The following is a 25,557-nucleotide window of genomic DNA, read 5'->3' as shown; positions in this document are numbered from 1 at the left end:
ACATTGTGCCACAAATGTTCAGGGCTGAAGTGGTGTGACAATATGCAAAGGAATCACAATTTGCCTAGTATTGGAAATATGTGGACAGTGGAAAAGAAGCAAAGTTTCAATTGCATAGGGCTAGAGTTAGTCTTTGGAAAATTCTTCCAAATCTTCAGGTAATATATGCAAGAAGCTTGAGAGAAGTTTTAAATTTTAAGACAACTCTGAAAATTTTCATGAAATTGTAAATAAGTTGTAAAGATGAAAAAAACCTTTCTAGACTATAATTAATTAAAAAATTTAATTAATCATGATAAAGACAGAATTAATTTTTCATATTCTCAACAGAAAATAATATTTTAAAATCCTTGACATTAAAGGTCAATAATGTAGGGGGAAAATATTACAGAGGTATGTCAGGAAGTTATGTTACAGAGGTATGTCAGGAAGTTATTTAAAATATTATGCTATTTCTCCAAATGTTATGATTTTGTGCTATTTATCAGTTTCCAAATAAGTATTTGTTTTGATTTTTCTCATTAAAAATAAATATTCTGGGCTTCCCTGGTGGCGCAGTGGTTGAGAGTCTGCCTGGCGATGCAGGGGACGCGGGTTCGTGCCCCGGTCCGGGAGGATCCCGCATGCCGCGGAGCGGCTAGGCCCGTGAGCCATGGCCGCTGGGCCTGCGCATCCGGAGCCTGTGCTCCACAGCAGGAGAGGCCGCAGCAGTGAGAGGCCTGCGTACCGCAAATAAATAAATAAATATTCACCTTTGTACATAATTTGAATTCAAATTTTGAATTCTTTCTCTTAGAGAACCCCCAAAATTGCATAAGCTTCAGGCCTCACAAAGCCTAAATCTGTCCCTAATATGACTTATGGGCAGCTCCCAATTTTCTATCTCCAGCTCAAACCTCTTTCCCAAACTCCGAACTCACATACCCATCTGCTTACCTGACACCTTCACTGCATGTCTAAAAGACTTCTCAGAATCAACAAGTTCAGGACTAAACTCCTAATCTTACCCAGCCCAACCCCCTCCAATAAATTGCTCCCTCCCAATCTTGTCCACCTCAATTGATGATAAAACATTTTTCTAGTTACTCAGAACAAAAACCTTGGAATCACTTTAGACTCCTCTTTTTCTCTTAAGTCTACAACCAATCCATCAGAAACTCTGTTGGAACAACTTTCAAAATATATCCAAAATTTGTCTGCTTATTATTTCACTTCACCGCTCTGGTCAGGGCCATATGACACCCAACCTGAATTACTGCATTAGCCTCCAGACAGGTCTTCTTGAGTCTACATTAGCCCCTACAATCTGTCCTAAACACAGCAGCCAGTGTGGCCCTCTGAAAAGACAAGTCGGACTATGTCATTCCTCAGCTAAACCTTCTAATGTTACCCTATTTCACTCAAAGAAAAGGCCAAGGTTTCCCTAATGCTCTATGAGGTCCTCTGTGATCTGCATGTCTCATTCCTGTCATCTCTTCCATCTACTCTCCTGCTGGTCTCCCCATCACTCCACTTCACTCTAGCCATACTGGCTTCCTTGGCATTCCCACTGCCACCCAGGAACTTACCATAGTAAGTTTTTTACTTATTATGCTTAGTGTTTAATTTCTAGCTTCTCCCAAAAGTTTTAAAATTTCAGAACAGCAGCGATTTTTAACTTGTTCATTGATGTATCCCAAGTATCTAGAACAGTGCTTGATAGTTCTTGGTGCTTAATAAAATTTTATTGTGCATATAAATCTTCACACAGAGATGATACTTTAAGTAAAATACATAGACAATAGACGTAATGATGCATTATGCTACTAAATACACTAAGAAACTTAAGAATGGAAACGAAGCTAATGGCCACAAATTTCATAGCAACAATACTGAAATTGCCACAGTTTAGGGCTATGAAACTACAGAGAAAATATTTTCATGTTTCTGTACGGGTAGAGACTTATAAAGCAAAGAAAACTGGAACCTGGGTTAAAGGACAAGCTTTGGAAGTTAAAGGTTGACTGAATAGATAGAGACCTTCAAAGAGATAGATACTTATCACCCAGATTTATACGTTCACATTTCAAAAGATAATAAGGCCCCAGAGCTACCGGCTTGTATTCCAAAGGGTTTAACTGGGGACCTTCACCTTGTCTTCCCTGCTATTTGTTTACATAAGGGAGGAAAGATTGCCCTGCCTCTCAAGGTGGAAAGGAGACAGCTATATAGCAGTTTCTATATAAATTCCCAGATTCATAATTTTGGGGCTCCCTTCCTGTGCATATAACCTCCTAGTTCTCATCACATCACCCTGAAGGGGACGAATGGGGCATGTGGTTATTGCTGTAAGAAATAATAACAGTTCTCCTTTGATCCAGAAACCTCATCCTTGCTTTTAGGACAAATTAAATAAATATATGTATTAAAAATTTATCAATATGTTTAGGAGATTTTCTACAAAGATTATATGAGATAATATAACTGGTGTAAAATACTGAACATGGCGCCTGTCACATGATAGACACTTGCGCTTGTGTTAGTTCCCTTCCCCCTTCAAGCTGCTCCCCTTCAGAGGCTTGAAGAAGAATGAAGGCAAAATAAAATTTCCTGTCCTATTTCATTGTCTTCCTGCTTTGCTATACATTGCCAACTTTTCTAAGCCCAACTATAATAACCCTGGCCTAAGGAATTAGAGAATCACCTTAGATCCTGTGGAAAACAGTATACAAATAACATTTCCAGGTTAAGGTTATAAAATTTACCTACACTATTATATCCAAAATTTAATAGACGTCACTTAAGAACATAAAGAATTCAAGAAACAATGATAAATGTCATGGTTCTGAAATGAATTGACAATTATTAAACCTAACTGGAATTATTTTTCAAGATTATATAGGGAACAATTTTTATTTTATAGTAAATAAAGACCAAAAATTTAGTTTAAAGAAGGAATCTTTTCAAATGAGCATTTCTTAAATTAGTCAAAGTGGTCAACAAGAATTAACTTTATATCATATTTTTAAAAACCCAAATTAATAAAAATACAGATAATTTAGATATGAACATATTTTGAATAAGTGAGAATGGAACAATGTGCTGTTAAGAGAAAAGATTTTTTTGAAATAAGCACGGAACCCTAGAATTTTTTCAGAATTTACCTGTATGTCAGTTGAGGGAAAATACAATTTCCCCATTAGAAAAACAAAGGTTCATTAAAGGTAATACTGCTTTCTGAACACAAATCTTGCTAACAAATCCTGGATTTTTTGACACAAATTGTGTGGAACTATCTTGTCGAGCAGGTCCAGAATTATTGTAAATATTTTTATTGTATAAGAAATACCAGTACTGAAACAACACTTTATGTAGCTGTGGTCATAGTATACTGTTTACAAAATGCAGTGAGGAAAGAGATGCATTTGGGGATGGAAAGGAATCTTACTATGATTAATAATAATAGTAATTACTCTCCTTTATTTAGCTGGCAGGGAAGGGGTCAAGCTATCTACTCTTGAAGAGAACTGTGTGTTTTTTCTGTGAAATGAATATACACAGCTGGTGCATAATTACTGAGTTGCTACAGCCTTTATTTAGACATGTCAATCATGGGAAAAGGTCAAGTACATTAAGCCAAATAAGCATGTGATCTTTAATTCCATGGAGACTCTAACAGAGTCAGAAAACACAACAAGGCATCATTTATCATAACATATCAAAGAACTCTAAGTCCAAGAGAAATTCTCTGCTGAGGGACAGCAATGGAGAGAAAGAAAAGAGACCTAGAGGGTGTAAGTGAGCGTATGCGTGCATTGCCAAGAGATACTATTAGGCTACTTACTGCACTGTCGTTTCTTGTGTTATTTTGCTGAAAGAATAAAAAAGTCACACCAATGCGGTCATAGTCACCTGACCCTAGGGCCGTATTTTTAATTATTACAAAACAAAGGGCCACATGACTGTGACTATTCTATACGGAAAATAAAAGTCTTAAAAGTACTAAAGTTGTTCATCAAAGGAACCATAGTTCTGAGATTTACTAGTTTAGAAGATACTGTGGCATATTTTAAAAAATACTATCTCTTATAAGTTTATAACACTATCTTGAGCAAAACATAGTAACTAAATTACTGTGTATCTTGCAATAGCAGTGTTATTTTTCATCTTAGAGCACAATAAGCCTCAACATTTCTTGATTAAATGAATCCTAATAATATATATCTTCTAAGAAAAAAAAGAAAAGACAGGAGAATTCCCCATTTTTATAGGCTGTAAGACAGCTCGATGTTGGATATTTACAGTGCTCAAAGGGAGGCTAATACAAATTAGTCAAGAAACAGGATAATAAGAAATGCTTATAGGATATGATCCCTGCACTTAAGATAGCCATTTAATTGCTCAAAAATCAAGTTCAACAAAGAAAACAGCACGAAATGATATAAATGAGAAGCAGAAAACAATAACAATCTGCATTAAAGCTAATGTTCTTGTGTTGTATCAGGCATTAAATGCTGTAGGAGTTCATAAATAGAGTGAAATCAAAGATAACCTGGGCCATTAAGGAAGGTTTCAGGGAGAAGGACTTGAGTCTTAAACAAAATAGGTTTTGGATTAGCAGAGGAGTAGGAAATCTAGAAAAAGAAGATAATGTGCACAAAAACAGAAGAACAATTTTGGGTGATAATCTGAGGTGCATGTTAGAGCAGGGGAAAAATAAGGTGAGATAGAGCATGTATTTTTATAATCACAAAAGCTTGCAATTTCACTATTATTTTAAAACATTTATGTCTTGCTGTGTTTACAAGGAAGAGAGAGAAAAGACATCAACATATGTTCTGGGATACTTTCAAAAAATGAATGTAAAAGACAACGTGGTACCCCCCATCTCCTCAACCTCATTTTAATTAAATTATGATTTCTGAACAGCCCTGCCACTTTGCTTCAGGGAAATAGGTAGAAAATAAGCAAAATTTTAAAACTGTAAAATTTTCCAGATTTAGTTTTGCCTTGTATTAATCTGAAAGACACATATAGAAAGTGGCTCATTCTGGGAACTGTGGTAATTAAGGACAGAAGGGTTGCTTGGAAAAGCTGAAGACTTGTTGAGGAGAAAAACAGATTTCCATGAAGACAGTTGATGGAATTCAACTGTGAAACTGAAGGAATGAAACAAAACATCTGAAAGCAAAGATGGAAAATACTTGGCATTTCTGCATAGACGTTTACAAATAATAAATAGTGTTGCAGATTTTTTTAACGGCCACAATATTTTAGCAGCTTCTCCCATCAAATGGTAGAATCTATTCTTCTAATCCTTGAACCCCGGCTTGATCTTTGGGACATTAGCACATGTGATACAAAGACTTAGAGAGAGCTTGTGCCCTGGTTCTTCCCTCTACTGCTTCTCGGGACTTTCGTGCCACCATGTAATCAGATGTATCAAATCTATCTAATTTTATCACATACAATTGCCATTATACATTCTCTTAGCACCTCACATTTCCTTATAAAATTTTTCAAAATTTTGATTAAATAGCTAATTGTATAATCAGGTAATAATGCCTATGATAGGCTCTATAGGCAGTAATATGGTCTGTCTAATCATGTTCACATTCCCAGTACCTGGCATATTAAAAGCTCAATAAGTGTTGAATAAATAAATGAATGACAACAAATCCAAACTCTGTTTTACTCATTTTATGCTGGAGTAGGCTGGAAAATTCAAAAACTGGCTCAGAGAAGGAGAGAGAACTTTGAGGAAGATAGGATTTGTACTGGCAAGTGAAAAATAGATAGCATGCCTTGTGAAGGGAGGCACAAGCACACAGAGCGTCCAGAGATATATGTACCTTGTTTTTATCCGGAGGTAAACAGAATTTTTACTTCCTTAAACATCCATTGTTTAATGAATGCTTTATTCATTAAATGCTTTATTCATTGCTCATGAATAAACATGCATTTATACTGCTATAGAAACAATGTTCTTTTTTTTTTACATTTTACAGGAAATTTTAGATGAAGACAATGACTTTACCTGACAGCAGTGGTGTGCTGGAACTGGCTTACACCAGTTCGCCAGAGTTAGTTGTGCACATCTCTTCCTAACTCTGTGTACGATGAAAACACTTCAGCAATGTGAAAGCAGCCATGAAAATTGGCAAATGCTACAAATTAAGACTATGGAGGCAGCAGGGAGGAGAGAGGGAAGGAGGGTTATCAGAACACCACTGCCTGGTACCTGGTGGGTACATAAAATGGAACTTCCTAGTTTTTTAAGTTGTTGACAATTTTATATACCCATAAGTAATCTGATCAATTTACCTTAATAAGGCTGACTTCACTTTCTAGAAAGATCCACTTGTGCAGTTCTGTAATTACGTGGGTAGTTAGTAAGTACCCACTTCTGAGTAAAGAGGATAAAATAATTATTGGGGGCAATGCAAAACCACAGAGCTAAGATGATGTTGAAAAGTGAAATTAAGGGGCATCCATTTTCATCCTCTCATTTACATAGAATCCTAAGAGCCTCTTAGGAAAAAGGGAAGCTGAACCCAAATCCCTTTGCTTTGAGATTTAAAATCATTAAATCATTTCTGAAGGAGTATAGTGCCCTAAATGAAGACAAGCAGGAATGGATAACAGCCCCCCACTTCCATTCCCCATTAAGAAGAAACATCATTGATGGGAGGAGGGTCTGGACCCTTTCCCAAACTCAACAGCAGCCACTAGATTACTGCGTGTGTCTGTGTGTGTGTCTGATTTTAATGGCCCATTTTGTGACTTATGCTAAAGGCCTTTTTGACAAAGTCACTTTGGTACTAAGGAGCTTACTCTGAATGGGGAAAGGAGGTGCATGTGTGCCCTTACAATAAGGGAAATAAAAAACTTGAAGTATAACGCTTAAGGCTCAAGGCAGGTTTTGGTATGTATGTATGTGGAGGAGGAGGTTGTGTAGCTGACTGGATAAACGTGTACAGATAAACCAGGAAGGATCAACAGCTTTAATGGACAGGGCCTTGCACCAAATGATAGTGGGTAGTCACAAACTCCAGTACAACTTGCATCATCCCAACTCCGTGGATGCCACCAGACTTCTAATTGGTGGTAGAAGATACTGAGACTAATAGGCTAAGCTCTCCAGGATTAAACACTTGTTGAAATCAACCATGAGGGGCATATCTAGTTTGTAAGGTCCATATTTTTGTCTCTTTTTTTTTCACTGCAGTATTACTAGTACCTGGAGTAGTGTCTGACACTTAATAATAGGCATTAAATAGAGTTGGAGGAATGAATGAATGAAGGAATCTGAAGTCCCGTTAATTCTCACTGAGGGTGGCAAGAGGTTAGAGATATTAAGGACTGATTAAATCATTTAGTCTAAGTAACCCTATGGAACCTTGGAAGGAGAACCCCAGGACAAATGTCATACTTTCAGAATATCCAGGCAGGTGGTTCCTCTGGGTTATTATATTGTCAATGTTAACCAAATATGGCCTAACTTTATATCTCAAGATGATAAAGCCAGACATACACTTTCCATTAAGAAATTTATATCTGGTGATATTTTTTGCCACACCTACTCTACTTCAAGTTTCTTTCTTCCTCATGAAAGTTAAAGAATAAGTTTCTGTGCTTTTCAAGAGGCATGAATCATTAATAGGACATTTTTTAAACCATTTATACAGAGCGAGCAGTCCTTTTCAAATTCAAAACTAATGAACTTTTCTTGTCAGAGAACTGAAAAACTTAAAGGTATTTAAATATTAAGCAAAGTTAACAAGAAATTTAAATTTTAAAGCATACTCTGGAAGTTCACTTAAAGATCACAGAATTTAGAGATGGAAAATTCTTCAGAGAGCACTTGATTCAGACCTCTCATTTTCACATGTGAAATAAACAGTAGTTGAAGAAGTTATCCCAATATTTCTAAAACTAAACATTTCTAAGTAGTCATATCCAATAGGGAAATTTTAACATCTTAGTTTATTTTCCTCATACAAAACTCTCCTATTTCTGTGTAACATAAAATGATGGTATATTTCATCTTCCATATAACCGTCTTTCATATACTCTTAAGTTAGCAGTCATGTTCTTTCAACATATTCCCTTAGCATTTTCCTCAACTAATATTTGTATAGGATGACCTCTACTTTAGTCATATTCATCTTCTTCAGTGTGTCTACCTTAGGTTTATTCATTGTGTGAAAGTCCACAAGACACATATGGAACATTTTGGATACACCCATATGGACTCCTACAACACTCACAGGTGGAAATAACATTCCAGGAAGTGAATCATCCAGAGAGAGAATGAAGAATAAGAGGAAAAAAAAATCAAGGATAGATATAGAGAGAAACCAACAGTTAAAAGATAGATGAGAATTGTCAAAGGTTTGAAGAAATAGATGGAACTTCTCATATTATGTCAATGGGAGTATAAAACATAGATCAAAATTTTTAACTGTATAACTTTTTGACCCAGCAATCCTCCTGAGAATTATATCAGTAAAGTGCACAAGAAGACATATACAATAATTCATAGCAGCTTTGTTTAAAAGAGATAAATGAGAAATAAAATGTCCATTGATAAGGGATTGGTTAAATAAAGCACGGTACAATCATGCAATGAAATACTAAGCATAATTAAAATGGATAATATCAATATTAACATGGAATGATGTTGATTTTTTTAATGAAAAGAGAGTAGTTGAAAAGATTACAAATTGTACCATAATTTTACTTATATGTAATTTAGTTATAATTACATCTGTTTATGATATATAATTAAATTATATTCTTTTATAATATTAATTCTGTAATTCTGTTCAGAAATATTAATTGTATTTCTTCTAAACAGTAGGTTTTGGGGGTTGTTTTGTTTGCCTTCTTTATACTTTATACTTTTTTATATTTCTTGGATTTTTCTAACTCAAAATAATTTTTTGTTTTAAAATAGTTTTAAACAATAAAATGATTTTAATTTTGGGAAAAAAACATAGAAATGTCAGGCAGAGTAAGAGGGACCAATGGATAAAATAGAAAAAAATACCAAGGAAGACTACCTGAGAAGAGAAGCCAGGGGAGGGGTATGAGAGAAGAGAAGGAAGATATAAAAACAAAGGTATAGTCAAAAGTTTTAAAAGCAACTGAGACTTCAAAAGGGCTGACAACAGGGGATCACTATACTTGGCAATTAAGAGTACTTTTTAAATAGAATGCATATTAATAAACCTTAAGAGAATATTAAAGTGAGATAGCATGAGAGAAATAGTATTTCAACTTAGTAAACATGACTTTCATTTTCATGATCAGTACTGTGAAGTGCATTGGTGTTGCAGACACTATACTTTTGTATTAATCACTGTGATATCATAAAATGCTTTCCTGCCATATTGTCATCTAATTACAAAACAGCAATTTATCATTACATGAAAAAAACTGAGTTATACAAAGGAAAAAATAGGTACAATTGTAAATAATTAAGCTAGATATTAGAAATCCTTTTTCTAATAAGCCTGTAATACTTTTTGCACAGATGCTCCAAAGGTAATTTAGAAGCAGCTTTGAAAGTAGTCAAAAAAGAATATTCATAGTCAAGATATGGAAGCAATCTAAATGTCTGTCAACAGATGAATGGATAAAGAACACATGGTGCGTATATATATATATATATATATATGTATATACATATATATAATGTATAATATATATAATGAAATATTACTCAGCCATAAAAAAGAATGAAGCTCTGCCATCTGTAGCAACATGGATGGATGAAACTAGAGAGTATTTTGCTTAATGAAATAAGTGAGAGAAAGACAAACACTATGTTATCACTTGTGTGTGGAATCTAAAAAATAAAACAAATGAATATATATAACAAAACAGAAACAGACTCACAGGTATAGAGGACAAACTAGTGGTTACCAGCAGGGAGAGGGAAGCGGGGAGGGGCAAGATAGGGATACAGGATTAAGAGATACAAACACTATGTATAAAATAGATAAACAACAAGGATACATTGTACAGCCCAGGGAAATATAGCCACTATTTTGTAACATTAAATGGAGTATAATCTATAAAAATACTGAGTCAATATGTTTTATACACCTGAAACTAATACTGTAAACCAACTATACTTCAACAAAAAAAGGATATTCATAATGTTCCTTCTGCAGAGACAAGACAAAAGCTTAATCTACCAGTAGAAAATTAAAATTTTACTTTCTTTTAATCATGATTTCAATCATTTTGGTTTTCTATATTATCTTCCCACCTGAAGCTCTCATTAGGGGTAGAAATGATAGAGAAAGAAAGGAAAAAGAAGTAGACTTTTTAATTGTGCTTTCAGCAGTTCTGACAAACTAAGAGCAGTAGGGATGACTAGGCAGCCAGGAAAGAGGGAGGATAGAATGGGGTAGTTAACAATGTCACCGGGAGAAAGTATAAAAGAGAGCATTCCAAAAAGTAACCTCAGAATACCAGTACACCAAATCGACTTAATTCTATTAAGGTTCCAGTGATGCTAGTACTGATAAAATTATAGGTGTGTGTAATCCAGAAAATCAAGAATATCACCTCTTTCAACTACTATTTAAAACTTGTTCAGTATTATCAGTATTTATCTCAATTGATATTTAAATGTAAACATTTATGTGCCGGGTGGCCACTGTTATTTTTTCCCAAGGAGGTCTAGAACTCAAGTGCCCTATTGACAGCACCAGTATGTAAACCACTTTGGAGAATAAAGAATATAAAACAAATTTTGTTCAGTGCTTATATACCATTAGCACTTAATTAATATTGGTGAATGATGATGACTTCACAAGAGAAGCCCTAATTGACTGGTAGCCCACCCCTGCTTCTATTGTGAGGAGATAACCTGTGGAGGCTATGATCACATGTAGCCAAGGAGCTTTAAAGTAGGATAGCTCTAGGGGAAAGATTAGCAGCTGAAATAGAGATTTAAGAATTTAATCAACAAGTAGACTAAGTTGATCTCCTTCACAATGTCACCTTCATAGTATGATTCCCATACTATTAAACTGTCTAACTAAATAATCAACGCACTTAAGTCTCAGACGTCTGGAAAACTCAAAACAAAAGTATAGTGTTAATATAAACCTACAGAGTACATATTAAGAAGCTTTGGCCATTTGTGGTTTGTCTTCAAAGTATTAAATATTTTCGAAGAAAAATATAGAAGGATTAAAGGAATAAATTCTTTGCTGTAAAATACCCTCTTTTAATATTTATAGGATTATATTTAATGTAATGAAAAGGAATTTCTTTTCATCTAATATATCTCTAAAATAGCAATTGATTGAAAATGTTACATATACACACACATATATACAGTTCTCCTTATTCACAAAGGATATGTCTTAGGTCACATTACATAGCAAATACCTCAAATACTGTACTGTGCCTTTGATAGGTAGAGAGTAGTAGTAAATAGAGCCAGATTTATAAGGAACGATGAGGGAGATTAAGAATATGGGCTCTTATTCTAAAATCATCTGCCTAAAAACAGACATCCTAAACTAGGGATGGAAAATACATAATGAGGACCCCTAAATTAAGAAACCATACATTGCAGGATTTCTTAGCCACATATACACATTAGAATATTTGGTACTATACTCATTCAAACACATGTCTATAACTACTTGCAAATGTTCTAATAAACCAAATTTAGAATACTTTAGATCTTTCAAATTTACAATACACTCTAAAAGCAGACTGTAAATAACTAGCAAGTTACCACTCACTTTAAATAGACAAAATATCATGAATAAATTTATATATCAAAATAAATTGATGTGGGTTACATACAAAAATCATGTGAAACAATTAATATAAAGAAACATGGAACATGATCTATAGCTCACCTGAGAGTTAATTAGGAATAAAAGTAATTCCATTATTACAGACTGTTAAAAAACATTCTCTTATTTGGTTCTTATTTTTAGGATACCCTGGAGAAAAATAGAACAATTCATTATGAAATGTGCATAGGTGGCAAAGATAGTCAATTAGGGAATAAAATTTACTACTGGCTATTTTTTTCTGGAATCTTCAGTATTAGTCTATCTGCCTAATTCCCATCCTCAAATATATCCAAAGTGTTTGGCAGGCAGAATGTACAATTTTAAATGGATCCTATGTAATTAATTAACTTCACTAATTATTACCAATGGACCAAATACCACTTAGAATTGCCGTATCAAGTGACATTGAGCCTGTATCAACAATAGTAAATTGCACAAAAGTTAACAACCCATAATAGCAGGAAAAACAGTTCTTTTCTTTTTCAAATAAAAGACATTTGGAACATGGAAACAATAAGATTATTCATTCTATGGTGCAGCAGAGACAAGAATTTAAAATAAGAGAACATGAGGTTATTATTAAAACTAGTCTCCAGTGGGACAGGCTTTTCCTTTTGTGGAAATGAATCTGTCTAATGGGAATTTACTAACTGCAAAATATCTCAAATTTTTGCAAAATTATTTGGAAAACTATTGTAATAGGGGTACTAATTATCTAATTCATTATTGCTTCATAGGATAGTCTCAACTTTTTAAAAATAGTCATGATTAAGTGAGTAAATATGCCCCAGTCTTCCAGTTAATAAACATCTTGCCCCATTCAGTCACCTAAAAAACAAGGCTCCACATTATGTTTACTTCTATAACATAGTTGTTAAAAGCCCAGACCCTTGTGGGTTTGAATCCCTGCTCTTACACTTGCTAGTCATGGCCTAGGCAAGTCAATCTTTTGTGCTTTAGTTTCCTTATCTGTAAGATGGAGATGATAATAGTACTTACCTCACTGAGTAACTTCAAAAATTAATTCATTCTCCATTATTTGACCTACCTCATGCAAATGTTTAAACTTCATCTCTAGTCACTCTTTACCCCCATGCACACAATCCCAATGTGTTAGCTACACCATATTTGCCATTCCCAGAATATAACGGATCCTTCCTTCTTTGCCTTCAGAACTCTCATTCATCCTTCTAAGCCCATCTCTGTCTCTGTGAAGCCAACTTTTGTTTCTCTCAGCAGAATTCACTTTTTCCTTCTAATGGCAATTGTTGGAGATAAAAGATCAGAAAGAAAAAGATCTAAGCCTAATTTTTGGCTTTTTCTTTATTTTTTTAAATTGTTTTCTACTTTGGTTTCAAAATAGTGCATCATAATTATAGGATCAGCACTTACTATCTTCTGTTTTTTAGTGAAAAACACTTTTGACATTACAATGATTATGATCAGAAAAGCATTTTAGTAAACTTAAGAGCTCAGGAATGCATTGGGTGAAATGAAGAAAGTGGGAGGGTATTATCATTAATAAAATTACGTTATATGATAGCTTTGTGCTAGGTATTTTACTTACAGTATCTCTGGACTTTAGGTCCACGATATATTAAGTGGTCCCCAAAAGAAATGAACTAGTAAACCAAAATTTTTTATCTCAAATAAAATGAGCAAAAATATCAAGACAGAGGTATAATTTTCTCTATTAAATTGCTGACTTAAAAGTATTTTACACTCTGCTAAAAGCAATACAGAATAAAGAAAATGTCTTTTTAATTTAATTCATAGCCAAGATTTAAATATTAGTTTAACTTTTCCATTAAAGTTTTAAATTTATGAATTCCTGAATATCAGATTAAAATGTAACTAGATTTATTTATCTTAGTATAGAAACTCCTATATTTATATGTTAAATATTTGAAAGCTAATTCAATATTTGATGAGTGTTAATTATGCACCTAATTACAGTATATAAACTTAACTTCTTACATGATTAGTGATATATTATTGAATTATATATAAATGAGATTCAATGCAACACATTTTTTAGTACCTATCTAGTTTAAGAAAAACTGCTGGACCGATACCATGGTAGAATGCAAATACGTATAAGACAAAGATTTGTCCCTCAACAAACTTATAATCAAATAAGAATGATAAGAAATATATACATAATAATAATATAAGAAATGATGTAAATTCAGAAAGAGAGATCTGGAGGAGGAAGGTAATTATTCTGCCAGGAGGGATCAGGTAACGCTAATGGATGGGCAGAACGGACATTCTATTCTTTGTGGAGAAGATGAGAAGGCACCAATTTGGTATGGAGCAACAAAAAGGTTTTGAACACAAAATTTTTAATAATATTCTTGAGGTTTTATTGCATCTTCCATGTCCTCAGACTGTAGAAAAATGGCAGGTATTATTTTAGAAATATGTGCTAAAAGCATGGAAAACAAACAGTCTCTCTCTCACTAAAGAAGTTCTTTATATATCAGTGATTTGGGGGAAAATTTAACCTGTAAGGAGTAATGCAAGCTATAACAAGTGTAAAGTTAGACAACAAAGGAATATGAAGGATAAAATTGCAGGCATTCTACACCATATACAGAAATTAACTCAAAATGGGTCAAAGACCTAAATGTAAGACCCAAAACTATAAATTAGAAGGAAACATAGGGAAAGGCTTTATGACATTGGATTTGGCAAGGATTTCCTGGAAATAACACCAAAAGCTTGGGCAACAAAAGTAATACTAGAAAATTTTCTGCATATCAAAGAACACAGTCAAGAGATCAAAAAAGGCAACCTACAGAATGGGAGAAAATATTTGCAAATCATATATACCTGATAAGGAGTTAATATCTAGAATACATAAAGAATTCCTACAACTGAACAACACATTAAAAAATCCAGTTAAACAATGCACAAAGGACTTGAATAGACATTTCTCCAAAGATGATACACAAATGGCCAACATGTATATGAGAAAATGTTCAATATCACTAATTATTAGGAAAATGCAAATCAAAACCTGACACCCATTAGGATGGCTACTATCAAGAAAACCTGGAAAACTGCAAGTGTTAGTGAGGATGTGAAGAAATTGGAACCCTTGCACGGTGTTGGTAGGAATGTAAAATTGTGCATCTTCTATGAAAAACAGTATGGCAGTTTCTCTAAAAATTAAAAATAGAATGACCCTATGATCCAGCAATCCCACTTATGGGTATATACTCAAAAGAATTGAAAGGAGGGTCTTGAAGCAATATTTGCACACTCATGCTCATAACAGCACTAGCTAAACAGCACAGCACTATTTCACAATAGCCAAAAGATGAAAGCAATCGTGTCCATCGATAGATGAATGGATAAACAAAATGTAGTATATACATACAATGGATATCATTCAGCCTTAAAAAGGAAAGTAATTTCTAACACTACAGCATGGATACACCTTCATGACATTATGCTAAGTGAAATAAATCAGTCACAAAAAGACAAACACTGCATGATTTCACTTCTGTGAGGTATCTAGCATAGTCAAATTCATAGAAACAGAAGGTAGAATGGTGTTTTCCAGGGGGAGAAGGAAATGGGGAGATGTTGTTAAAGAGTTTCAGTTTTCCAAGATGAAAAAGTTCTGACACTGCTTATACAACATTGTAAATATATTTAACACTATTGAACTGTACACTTAGAATTGGCTGTGATGATAAATTTTATGTTATGAATTTTTTACCACAAAAGAATTTTTTTTAATTTTTTTAAAAAAGCAATCCAGTTGTTGGGCAGAATTGCTTTGACTGGAAATCGATCCGTTCAGTCAAAATGGCTAAATAATAACATATCATCTTCAGCTATTGAATTTTCTTCTCTTTGTTATCATCTAATTATTAATGACATACTATTTTTAGTGACTTATTAATTTGCTCTTATGCCTGCAGAAAATATAACAATCGTCATATCTGAAAAAATAAAATATTCATTAAATTTTTTAAAAGTTCAGGCATCCATTCTGAGAAAAGCTGAACACGGCTGAACAATGAAGAGGGAATGGAGGTATTTAAGAATAACTGAACTCCCTAACTATCCCTGCCCCCCACCCCTCGCCCTGGTAACCATAAATTCGTTCCCTAAGTCTGTGAGTCTGTTTCTGTTTGGTAAATAAGTTCATTTGTATCATTTTTTTAGATTCCCTGCATATAAGTGATAAGGGAGTTTGGGATTGACATGTACACACTGCTATATTTAAAATGGATAATCAACAAGGACCTACTGTATAGCACAGGGAACTCTGCTCAATTAAAAAAAAAAAAAGAACTGAAGATGCACTGGGTTATTTTTATTAGGCCCATGTGGAAACTGACCCCACCTATCCATCCATCCACCCTGGCATTTCAGGCTCAGTACAGTGTTGCACACTCTATGATGTTATCCTTTAGTCAGATTCACTGAGAAGCTGACTCTGGAATGCATCTGTCTTATCAAGGCCTCTGCATACTTGCCACTTCATGTTCATTTGGTCAACACAGTGAACCAAAATGATGCTCTGCAGAACACACACTCAGTCCAAATCCCTTTGGAGTCTATTATAATACAGGGTAGGAGAGTTAACACAGCCGTGGAGCAAGACCATAAAGGTATATTGTTGTACTTCCCAAGAGAATGTTTACTTCTGGTACACCTTCTTGGTAGTAATAGAAAAAAAAATGCATTTGCCACATCAACAGCTGCATACCATGTATCTGTGGTCATGTTAACCTGCTCTAAAAAGATTCTACATCTGAAACAGTAGCTGCAACTGATGCTACCACTTGGCCGAGTCTGCAGTAGTCCACCACCATTGTCTAGACTTTGACAAGTTTCTGTAGTGGCCAGACTGGGACATACTTTAGATCTATAAAGATGGCACTAATCTCTGCTATTTCCTGTCATATGCAATACTGATTTTCATTTACTATCATCGCCAAGGCAAGTACTTTCAGAGCCTTCTCACCCACTACAATAGTTCTTAATCCCACAGGCTAAGAAACCAATGTGATGGTCCTATCAATTACCAAGTAGGTCTATCGGTATGGTTCAGGGAACAGGAAAATGATCAATGAGTGGTTCAGATTCCTCAGGAAATAGACACTGAGACAGAAATTTGTGTTCAGGGAGTTTGTTGAAGAGAGCTATCAGCAGTAACACCTGTGAGGAAATGTGGGCTGCAGCATTTGGTAGAAGAAGTTGAATTATGGTACATTTGCAATAATGGCCTCAGTTGACTCCACAGGAGGCTCTGAAGCTGAGAGAGCCTTTCAGAATTGTACCAAATTGAGGCAAGACTCTGGCCTTTATACTCCTTCTCTGATAACTTATTGAATTCAGATGCCACAGGAGAGGCAGCTCCCTTCAGCTGAAGGTAATGTCTGGGGTAGCAATTCCAAATTCTAGCTCATTTAAAATAAATATCTATTGGTATATTTTATCTATGTTACTAAAGAAGCTCTTAAAAAGTGGTGCCCTATGGTAATTTTATTTCTTGAGGAACTTCCACACTGCTTTCCATAGCAGTTGCACTATTTTACTTTCTCACCAGTAGTGCACAAGGGTTCCAATTTCTTCATGTCTTCACCAACACTTGTTATTTTCTGTTTTTTTTTTTTAAAATAGTAACCATCCTAATGGGTTCGAGGTGATATCTCATTACAGATTTGATTTGCATTTCCTTAATAGTTAGTGATGTTGAATATCTTTTCATGACCCTGCTGTCCATTTGTGTATCTTCCTTAGAGAAACGTCAATAGTTCAATTCTTTTTATCACTGAATAATATTCCATTGCATTGGCATACTACATAGTTTATTTATCCATTAAAGTACATCTTGGTTGCTTTCAAGTTTTGGAAATTATGAAAGAAAAAAAAAAAACAGTGGTGCCCTGGTCTTTTTCTTTAATTACACAGAAGGAGAAGCTATCACCACCCTTATCCTCAGTAATGCCACCTTTCTCTCTGGTGCTCTCCCACTTACGTTATATTATATTATATGCTACCAGTTGATTTTTTCCTGAACCATGACATCCATCTCATTGCCCCTGCATTATTTTCTGATTCAGGGTAATCAATCTGGGAACCACTAACAGATCTATTAATTCTTTGTATGCATCACAACAGAATCCTCCACAGCATCCTCAAATACTGGAATGTTTATCTACTTAATATGATCTGGGAGCAGAACAAATATTAAGAAAGTCAACATAAATAAGGTTTTTCTTATTTTCTTTCAAAATTCTAAAATGTTGCCTTTGCATTCTATGATGTTAACTTCAATCACCAGTGACTAAGTCACAGTTATTCACTTCTGGGATTAAAATACCCACTATAGACATCAGCAAACAGAACAAAATCTGGTTTATCCAACTGTGTTTTGCCAACAAGAAATCTCTTTTAAGAAGCATTGTACACTGTTACGTGTATTCCCAGTAAAAAGAAACGTATGTAATACATGTTGATACAACAATTAAAGTAACTTTATTAAATCTTATTTTTGTATTATGTATTTTCCATTCAAAGGGACCATTTAGTATTTTACTGTAATTATTTATAAATTACTGTTAACTGTTAATTATCTGTGTGTGGATTATCAATCACAATCTTTAAACCCAAGATGATGTTTCTCTGGAATTGAGTATATTTTTACACTAAATTCTTGATTTATTAGGTTTTCTTGTGTGAGTTTAGTGAATATAAGCATAGCTTAAGTCATGGTATGACATAAGTAGGACAGTAACTATGCTGCTTTTCAAATCTAAAGAAAAATTCGCTTTATATTAGACATTACTGGGTTAGATTTTTCAAGTTTCTGCTTCCTTCAATTTGTGTAATGAATATGGATAGCATGCAAATTACTACACCTGCCCAGTAAGTATAACCTTTCCAGACCTTGGGTGCTTTCTGTGCATCAAGCAAAATGTCAAACACAGAGTGGGTATAGTTGTTGACAGTTGTCTCTAAATAGTATGTTAACTCTTCTGTTATTTAATTGTTGTAACTACATATAAGACTCAATAATAATGAATTTAACCATAATTTAAGTGGCTATAATTCTTAAGGGGAATGAACACTTACTTTTCAGCTGCTGTAGATTATTAGGAGCTATCTCTGATTAGTTTTACTTAAGATGATTTGGGTTTCACTTTTCAACAAAAAGATGAAAAACACCACATACCTTGTATCTCACTAGTAATAATTTCTTGTTAAAAAATTAAGATGAACTAATGGCGTGTATACATTAAATTGCAGTGGAATAATAATTGTCAATACTTATGTAACTCTTAGGCCAGGTACTATTCTATTTTTCCCTTATTTCTCATAAAAATTTAGGAAATATATTCCACTGTTATCCTTATTTTAACAACAGAGAAAACAGGTGCATAGAAGTTAACTAATTAGCTAAAGCTTCCATAACAAATAAGGGACAGAAGTGATATTTGAATCCAGTACAGTCTGGTTTCAGAGCCTCTATATTTTACCAGCTGCTAGACCATACTACCTCCCTGTTGAATTATCTGACCTTCTTCCTACTGAAGAGAATACACACAAATGATGCCTCCAGCCCTCTCTCATATATATCTCAGTAAAACTAGAATACCAATTGTCCTTAACTCCCTTCCAGTGACAGCCTACTCTGACAACATAGGGTGAATTAGATGCCCCTCCTGTCCTCCCCTGTCACATAACACCCAATATGTTGGTCTGACATAATTTTTTTCTTTTCATTCCCCAATTAATTGTAATTCCTTGAAGGAAGGATTATTGAAAGACTGGCACACAACACAGTACAGGAATATAGGAGAGGTTCAACAAACATCTGTTGAATGAATTAATGCTTCTCATTGTTTGCAGGACTGACTATTGGCACTCCAGGGTACACCAAAACAGTCATATCCATCCCACCACCACCACCATTATTACTCTGATATCAACTTTTGCAGTTCTCCACATTGCAACAAATTTCACATTTCTCTTTGAAACACCAATAGGTATCCCCCCACCAAAATAGTCTTACCTTCTAAATCTTCTTTCTCAAAGTGTGTTTTGAGAATAGAACGAGTTCCACCTCTATCCACAACTGCCTCTTCATCATTTCTCTGTAGAGCAGAGAGAAAGAAGACTAAATGATAGTACATAGATTCTCTTAATTTCAGCAAATAAACTTTAATGTGCTCTAATAATTTAGGGGTTTAATTCAGTAACATAAACCTACTTGTACCTGAATATTCTATTTGATTATCAAGTGTTAGTTTACAAAAGACTAAGATTAATTTGACCACACATTCAGAGAAGGAATGTCATTTGATTTTCCATGAAATTGAAGGCAGTCAAACATTCCAGTTGGCATCATTTATTAGTGAGATGAAAACTAGAAAACAAACAGTTATCCTGTCAATTTAGTAACATGTATTTTTTTTAATTTTTATTTATTTATTTATTTATGGCTGTGTTGGCTCTTCATTTCTGTGTGAGGGCTTTCTCTAGCTGCGGCAAGTGGGGGCCACTCTTCATCGCGGTGCGCAGGCCTCTCACTATCGCGGCCTCTCTTGTTGCAGAGCACAGGCTCCAGACGCGCAGGCTCAGTAGTTGTGGCTCACGGGCCTAGTTGCTCCGTGGCATGTGGGATCTTCCCAGAACAGGGCTCGAACCCGTGCCCCCTGCATTGGCAGGCAGATTCTCAACCACTGCGCCACCAGGGAAGCCCAGTAACATGTATTTTTATCTCTGATAAAGAATTCTTGTTAACAAGATGACATTTTGAACTATACAAGGAAAATATGAAAATCAATAGTGCTATGTCAGGGAGAAATAATTCCACTGCCATTATAAATGGGGTTGGGGGGAGCTAATCTCTTGAAAGCAATTGGTATCAATTACTAGGTAAACTAAAACTCTAGTGACTTTGTTTCAGTATAATGCATTTTATTCAAACTAAACTGGAAATTACAATCATGTGCATTAAACCTTCATTCAGTTTCTATAGATTTTTTTACCTATTTAGAAGGGCTGGGCATAGGCTTTGTCTTCTGAACACTGTACACATAACTCAAAATAGTATACTCAGTGATTTGGTACTCAATAAAATAATGGGGGAGGTGTGAGGATAATCCATTTTGACCATGCAGGAATGGACAAAATATGAAATACTGAATGAAGTGAAACACAAATTATTTACAACTTTTATCTGTGAACACCCAGGTAAAAATTGCCTTAAAAGTGAATATCGAGTACAAAAGGAGAAATGAAAAGGTAGACTAAAGTTGAATGAAACCTTTCAAGATCTATTTCTAAGCCTATTCTAGTTTATTACTATTAGAAAAGTAAAAGGTTTTTGCTTCTTCTCTGAAAGGTTTTTAATTCCTGAACATAATCTTAATAAAGATTTGTCCTCCATGTTTGACAAATCAGTTCTTTCAACTGCAGGAGTATAGACATATTTCAGCCTAAAACGATCAGCTCTCATATGCTTCAAATGCAGCACAATATGCAGCAGAAGGACATGTTTTATAGCCTATAGTCCTGTTGTCTTTCTGACAACTTGTACTGACACAAGTCAGGGTAAAGTCTTTGAAATCAGAGATAAACTTATACTACAAATGAGAGAAAATGAGAGAAAAATTAAAATGAAGATAGATTTCAGAACCCATTGCTCTTCTGTTTGGCAAAGTTTAAGAAAATCTGTTGGTTTAACCAATAATAGCAATAGAAAGACAAAAGTTGAGACTTTTATAATTTTCCTGAACCAGATAAATGCAAGTTTCAGCCTATTTTGAATCTGTTCTTGATACATTTACAGATCAAATTACCCTCTGTGCAAGACATTTTCAAATATATGTCACACTAGAATACAACTCTGCCCTCTGGGGTGTTGTTAGGAAGAATGCCAAAAACTAAGTCATGCATCCTTGTTCAAAGGTCAGAAGGAACACTATTCCAATATAACTCAAAATGGCAGTCTCTGAAAACAACTGCAAAATGGAAAGCCTATATAGAATACATGAAGATGTTTCCCCCTATACAATAAATACTTGATTTTGGTTTCAAGGACCTGAAATAATTTTCAGCTTATACAAAATGTTTCTTCCCCTTATTTATATAAAGCATGTATACTGTCCACGTACAAAAGATAATTCTGTTGAATCGCTAATGTTGAGATATTGAGAGAAAATGAAATTTTGCAGCAGAAGTAGAAATGGAATCTAAATAGGAAATAGCTGATTATTTAATTACTATGCAGGTTACAAGCAGAAGTGACCTAATTTTAATTTTTCTTTAAAAGAAAAAGAACTAGAAGCTAGAATATGAATATAACTCAATGTAAGTGACTCATTTTGTAGTTTCATATTATCCTCTTTAAATACTCTCTGGATGTTCCATATTTTCAGCTGAAAATTCCCAAGATACAGATTAATGTTAATACATATACTGAAATTCCTCTACTTTGGCTATAGCTCAAAAGATCACTTCAATATTATTCAAGACGTTTTAGCAGAATATTTCCCTTCCCCCTTATTACCAAGAGCAAGTAAATATGAGGTGTGATGATAGGAATGCAGAGGGACTTATGGCACTGGGTGCCGTCTATGCAGTAATAGAGCAATAAGATATTTTCACTTCATTTTGAACTGTTACTATCTTTAGAATTGGTGAACATCAAATATATTAATGCACCTTAATTTCCATATGTATTTACTCACCTAGGAACAAATTTTAGCACTGTGTAGGGAGAGAACACAAATATATTACATTGCCTTTCAATACAATTCACCCTTACTACACTGTTGGGTAAACGTTTATAAGATGATTGAGTCCAGTAAATAGTATTGTGTTGGGATATATATTTCTCAATATGGGCCATGTTCCCTCCAAATTTAAAGCATTGCCCATATTGAGAAATATATATCCCAACACAGTCACATATTCATATATATGTAATCAAAACAAAAATTTCACAAACCAGTATTTACTCTTAGTATAAAAAATGCACTCTGATATTTTCTGTTCCCGGGTATACTATTTCATTTAGAAGTCCTAGTCACTACCCATTACATTTATTTCAGGACCGAAAAATGGCTTGTGACATGCAATTTGAAAAACATTGGTATAGACTATGGCCCTGGGACAGACTAACAGTAACTAATTCATACAGAAATTTCTTCTAGACTTGTTTGTAAATATCATTAGCTCTATGAATATGTAAAAATCACCTTTTTCTGATTTACCATAGCTCTTGAGCACAGCCACCAATGAAATAAACTTTTCTAGGTTTACAAACCAAAATCTAACAGTAATCTTGTGAGCAGGAAAATTCAAACTTTTTCATATCCTTTTAATTCTCATCTCATTTAAAAATGAATAGAGGAAAAGCAGTTCATTTTCAATTCAGAATTCTTTCTTCCTTAGAACTATTTATCATATCATTTTTAAAAAGTAACCACATTTTCTGCCTTTTTTTTTAGGTATTAGATATTAGAATAGTATTGTGTGCTGTATACTCTCCACTAACCCTTACAGATCCACTTTCCACTCTTATTCACCATGCTCTGTGTCTTTACAGACTGCATCGCTAGGGCCCCTTGCCTTTTAGCTTCCTATTGAGTTCAGCCAATGAGAGATAATGACAGAAGACTACAGAGTTGGGAGGAGAGAAACATGGCCCATTTGGGGCCATAGTTTGGCAATGGCTGTGATCTTCTATCAAACATCAAAGCGCTTGTCACGTGACTCTTCTACAGCTATACATCTTGCTGGTTTGCATTAACTGCTCCCCCACCTTGCTCCTTTAGGCCGAGAAATAGTGACAGTTTCTGACTGTGGCAGGTTTCTGGGATTTCACTAACCCTCGCTATTACCCTTTATCCTGCCTACTTTTTTAAAAAAAATTTTATTGGAGTATAGTTGATTTACAATGTTATGTTAGTTTCTGCTGTACAGCAAAGTGAATCAGTTATACATATACATACATCCACTCTTTTTAAAATTCTTTTCCTATATAGGCCATTACAGGTTATTGAGTAGAGTTCTCTGTGCTATACAGTAGGTCCTTATTAGTTACCTATTTTATATATAGTAGTGTGTATATGTCAATCCCAATCAGTCCTTTCATTAAATTCTTTTTATCACCCTTCTTGAGTGACCATCTCTTTCTTGCTATGACCCTGATTTACATGTCACATTTATTTCAATAACTAAAAACCATGATATCAAGTTTCATAGAGATGAACATATAATCAAAGTGGTAACCTACATACATAACTTTGACTAAGAAATATCTATCAAAAATACTGTTGAATGTTTAATTATGTAGAATTATTTATTTTGTTTTTATCTTTTGCCTTTAGGAGACAGACCCTCCAAAAATATTACTACCATTTATGTGAAAGAGCATTCTGCCTATGTTCTCTTTTAGGAGTTTTATGGTTTCAAGTCTTATATTTAGGTCTTTAATCTATTTTGAGTTTATTTTTGTATATGGTGTGAAAAAAATGTTCTAATCTCATTCTTTTACATGTAGCTGTCCAGTTTTCCCAGCACCACTTATTGAAGAGACTGTCTTTTCTCCAATTGCTTTTTGCCACCTTTGTCATAGACTAATTGACCATAGTCACATGGATTTATTTCTGGGTTCTCTATTCTGATCCATTGATCTATGTGTTTATTTTTGTGCCACTACCATGCTGTTTTATTTTCTGTAGCTTTGTAGTATAGTCTGAAGTCAGAGAGAATGATACCTGCAGCTTTATTCTTTTTTCTCAAGATTGCTTTAGCAGCATTATTTGCAACAGCCAAGATAAGGAAGCAACCCAAGTGTCCATCAACAGATGAATAGATAAAAAAACATGTGGTATGTATATATATAGGTATATACATATATAATATATATAAAGAAATATTACTCAGCCATAAAAAAATGAAATTCTGCCATTTGCAATGATGTGCATGGACCTAGAGAGTATTATGCTTAGTGAAATAAATCAGACAGAGAAAGAAAAATACTGTGTTTTCACTTATATGTGAAATCTAAAAAAATAAAACAAATGAATGCATAAAACAAAACAGAAACAGACTCACAGATATAGAAAACAGACTAGTGGGTACCAGTGGAGAGAGGGAAGGGGGAGGGGCAAGATAGGGGTATGGAATTAAGAAGATACAAAATACTATGTATAAAATAGATAACTGGGAGACATTCAAGATGGTGGAGGAATAAGATGTGGAGATCACCCTCCTCCCCATAAATACATCATAAACACATCTACATGTGGAACAACTCCTACAGAACACCTACTGAATGCTGGCAGAAGACCTCAGACTTCCCAAAAGATATATATATATTTTTCCTTTTCTCTTTTTGTGAGTGTGTATGTGTATGCTTCTTTGTGTGATTTTGTCTGTATAGCTTTGCTTTTACCATTTCTCCAAGGGTTCTGTCTGTCCGTTTTTTTGTTTGTTTACTATAGTTTTTAGCACTTGTTATTATTGGTGGATTTCATTTCTGGTTTGGTTGTTCTCTTCTTTCTTTCTTTTTTTTTAATACTTTATAATTTTTGTATTTTTAATAATTTTTTTATTTTTTATTTTAATAACTTTCCTTTCTATTTTTCCTTCCTTCCTTCTTTTCCTTCCTTTCCTTCTGAGCTGTGTGGCTTGACGGGGTCTTCATGCTCTGGTCGGGTGTCAGGCCTGTGCCTCTGAGGTGGGAGAGCCAAGTTCAGGA

General features: G+C 34.3%; 1 protein-coding gene across 9 annotated transcripts in view; it reads right to left on the bottom strand.

The window, feature by feature from the left end:
* The window catches only part of SLC4A10 (solute carrier family 4 member 10), a gene marked incomplete at both ends in the record, with an annotated part of 310,841 nt that overhangs the window by 167,438 nt on the left and 117,846 nt on the right, over positions 1-25,557 (bottom strand). For all 9 annotated transcript variants that reach the window (XM_082841780.1, XM_082841783.1, XM_082841781.1 and 6 more), the window contains one exon: positions 19,855-19,936. In XM_082841780.1, the coding sequence (XP_082697906.1) occupies positions 19,855-19,936 (82 nt within the window). The remainder of the gene's footprint in view (positions 1-19,854; positions 19,937-25,557) is intronic.

Source organism: Leucopleurus acutus, assembly GCF_964270905.1.
Source record: "Leucopleurus acutus genome assembly, chromosome: 6".
NCBI classification, from domain to species: domain Eukaryota; kingdom Metazoa; phylum Chordata; class Mammalia; order Artiodactyla; family Delphinidae; genus Leucopleurus; species Leucopleurus acutus.
The sequence above is the reverse complement of the archived record's forward strand: the minus strand, read 5'-3'. Positions and strand labels throughout refer to the sequence as shown.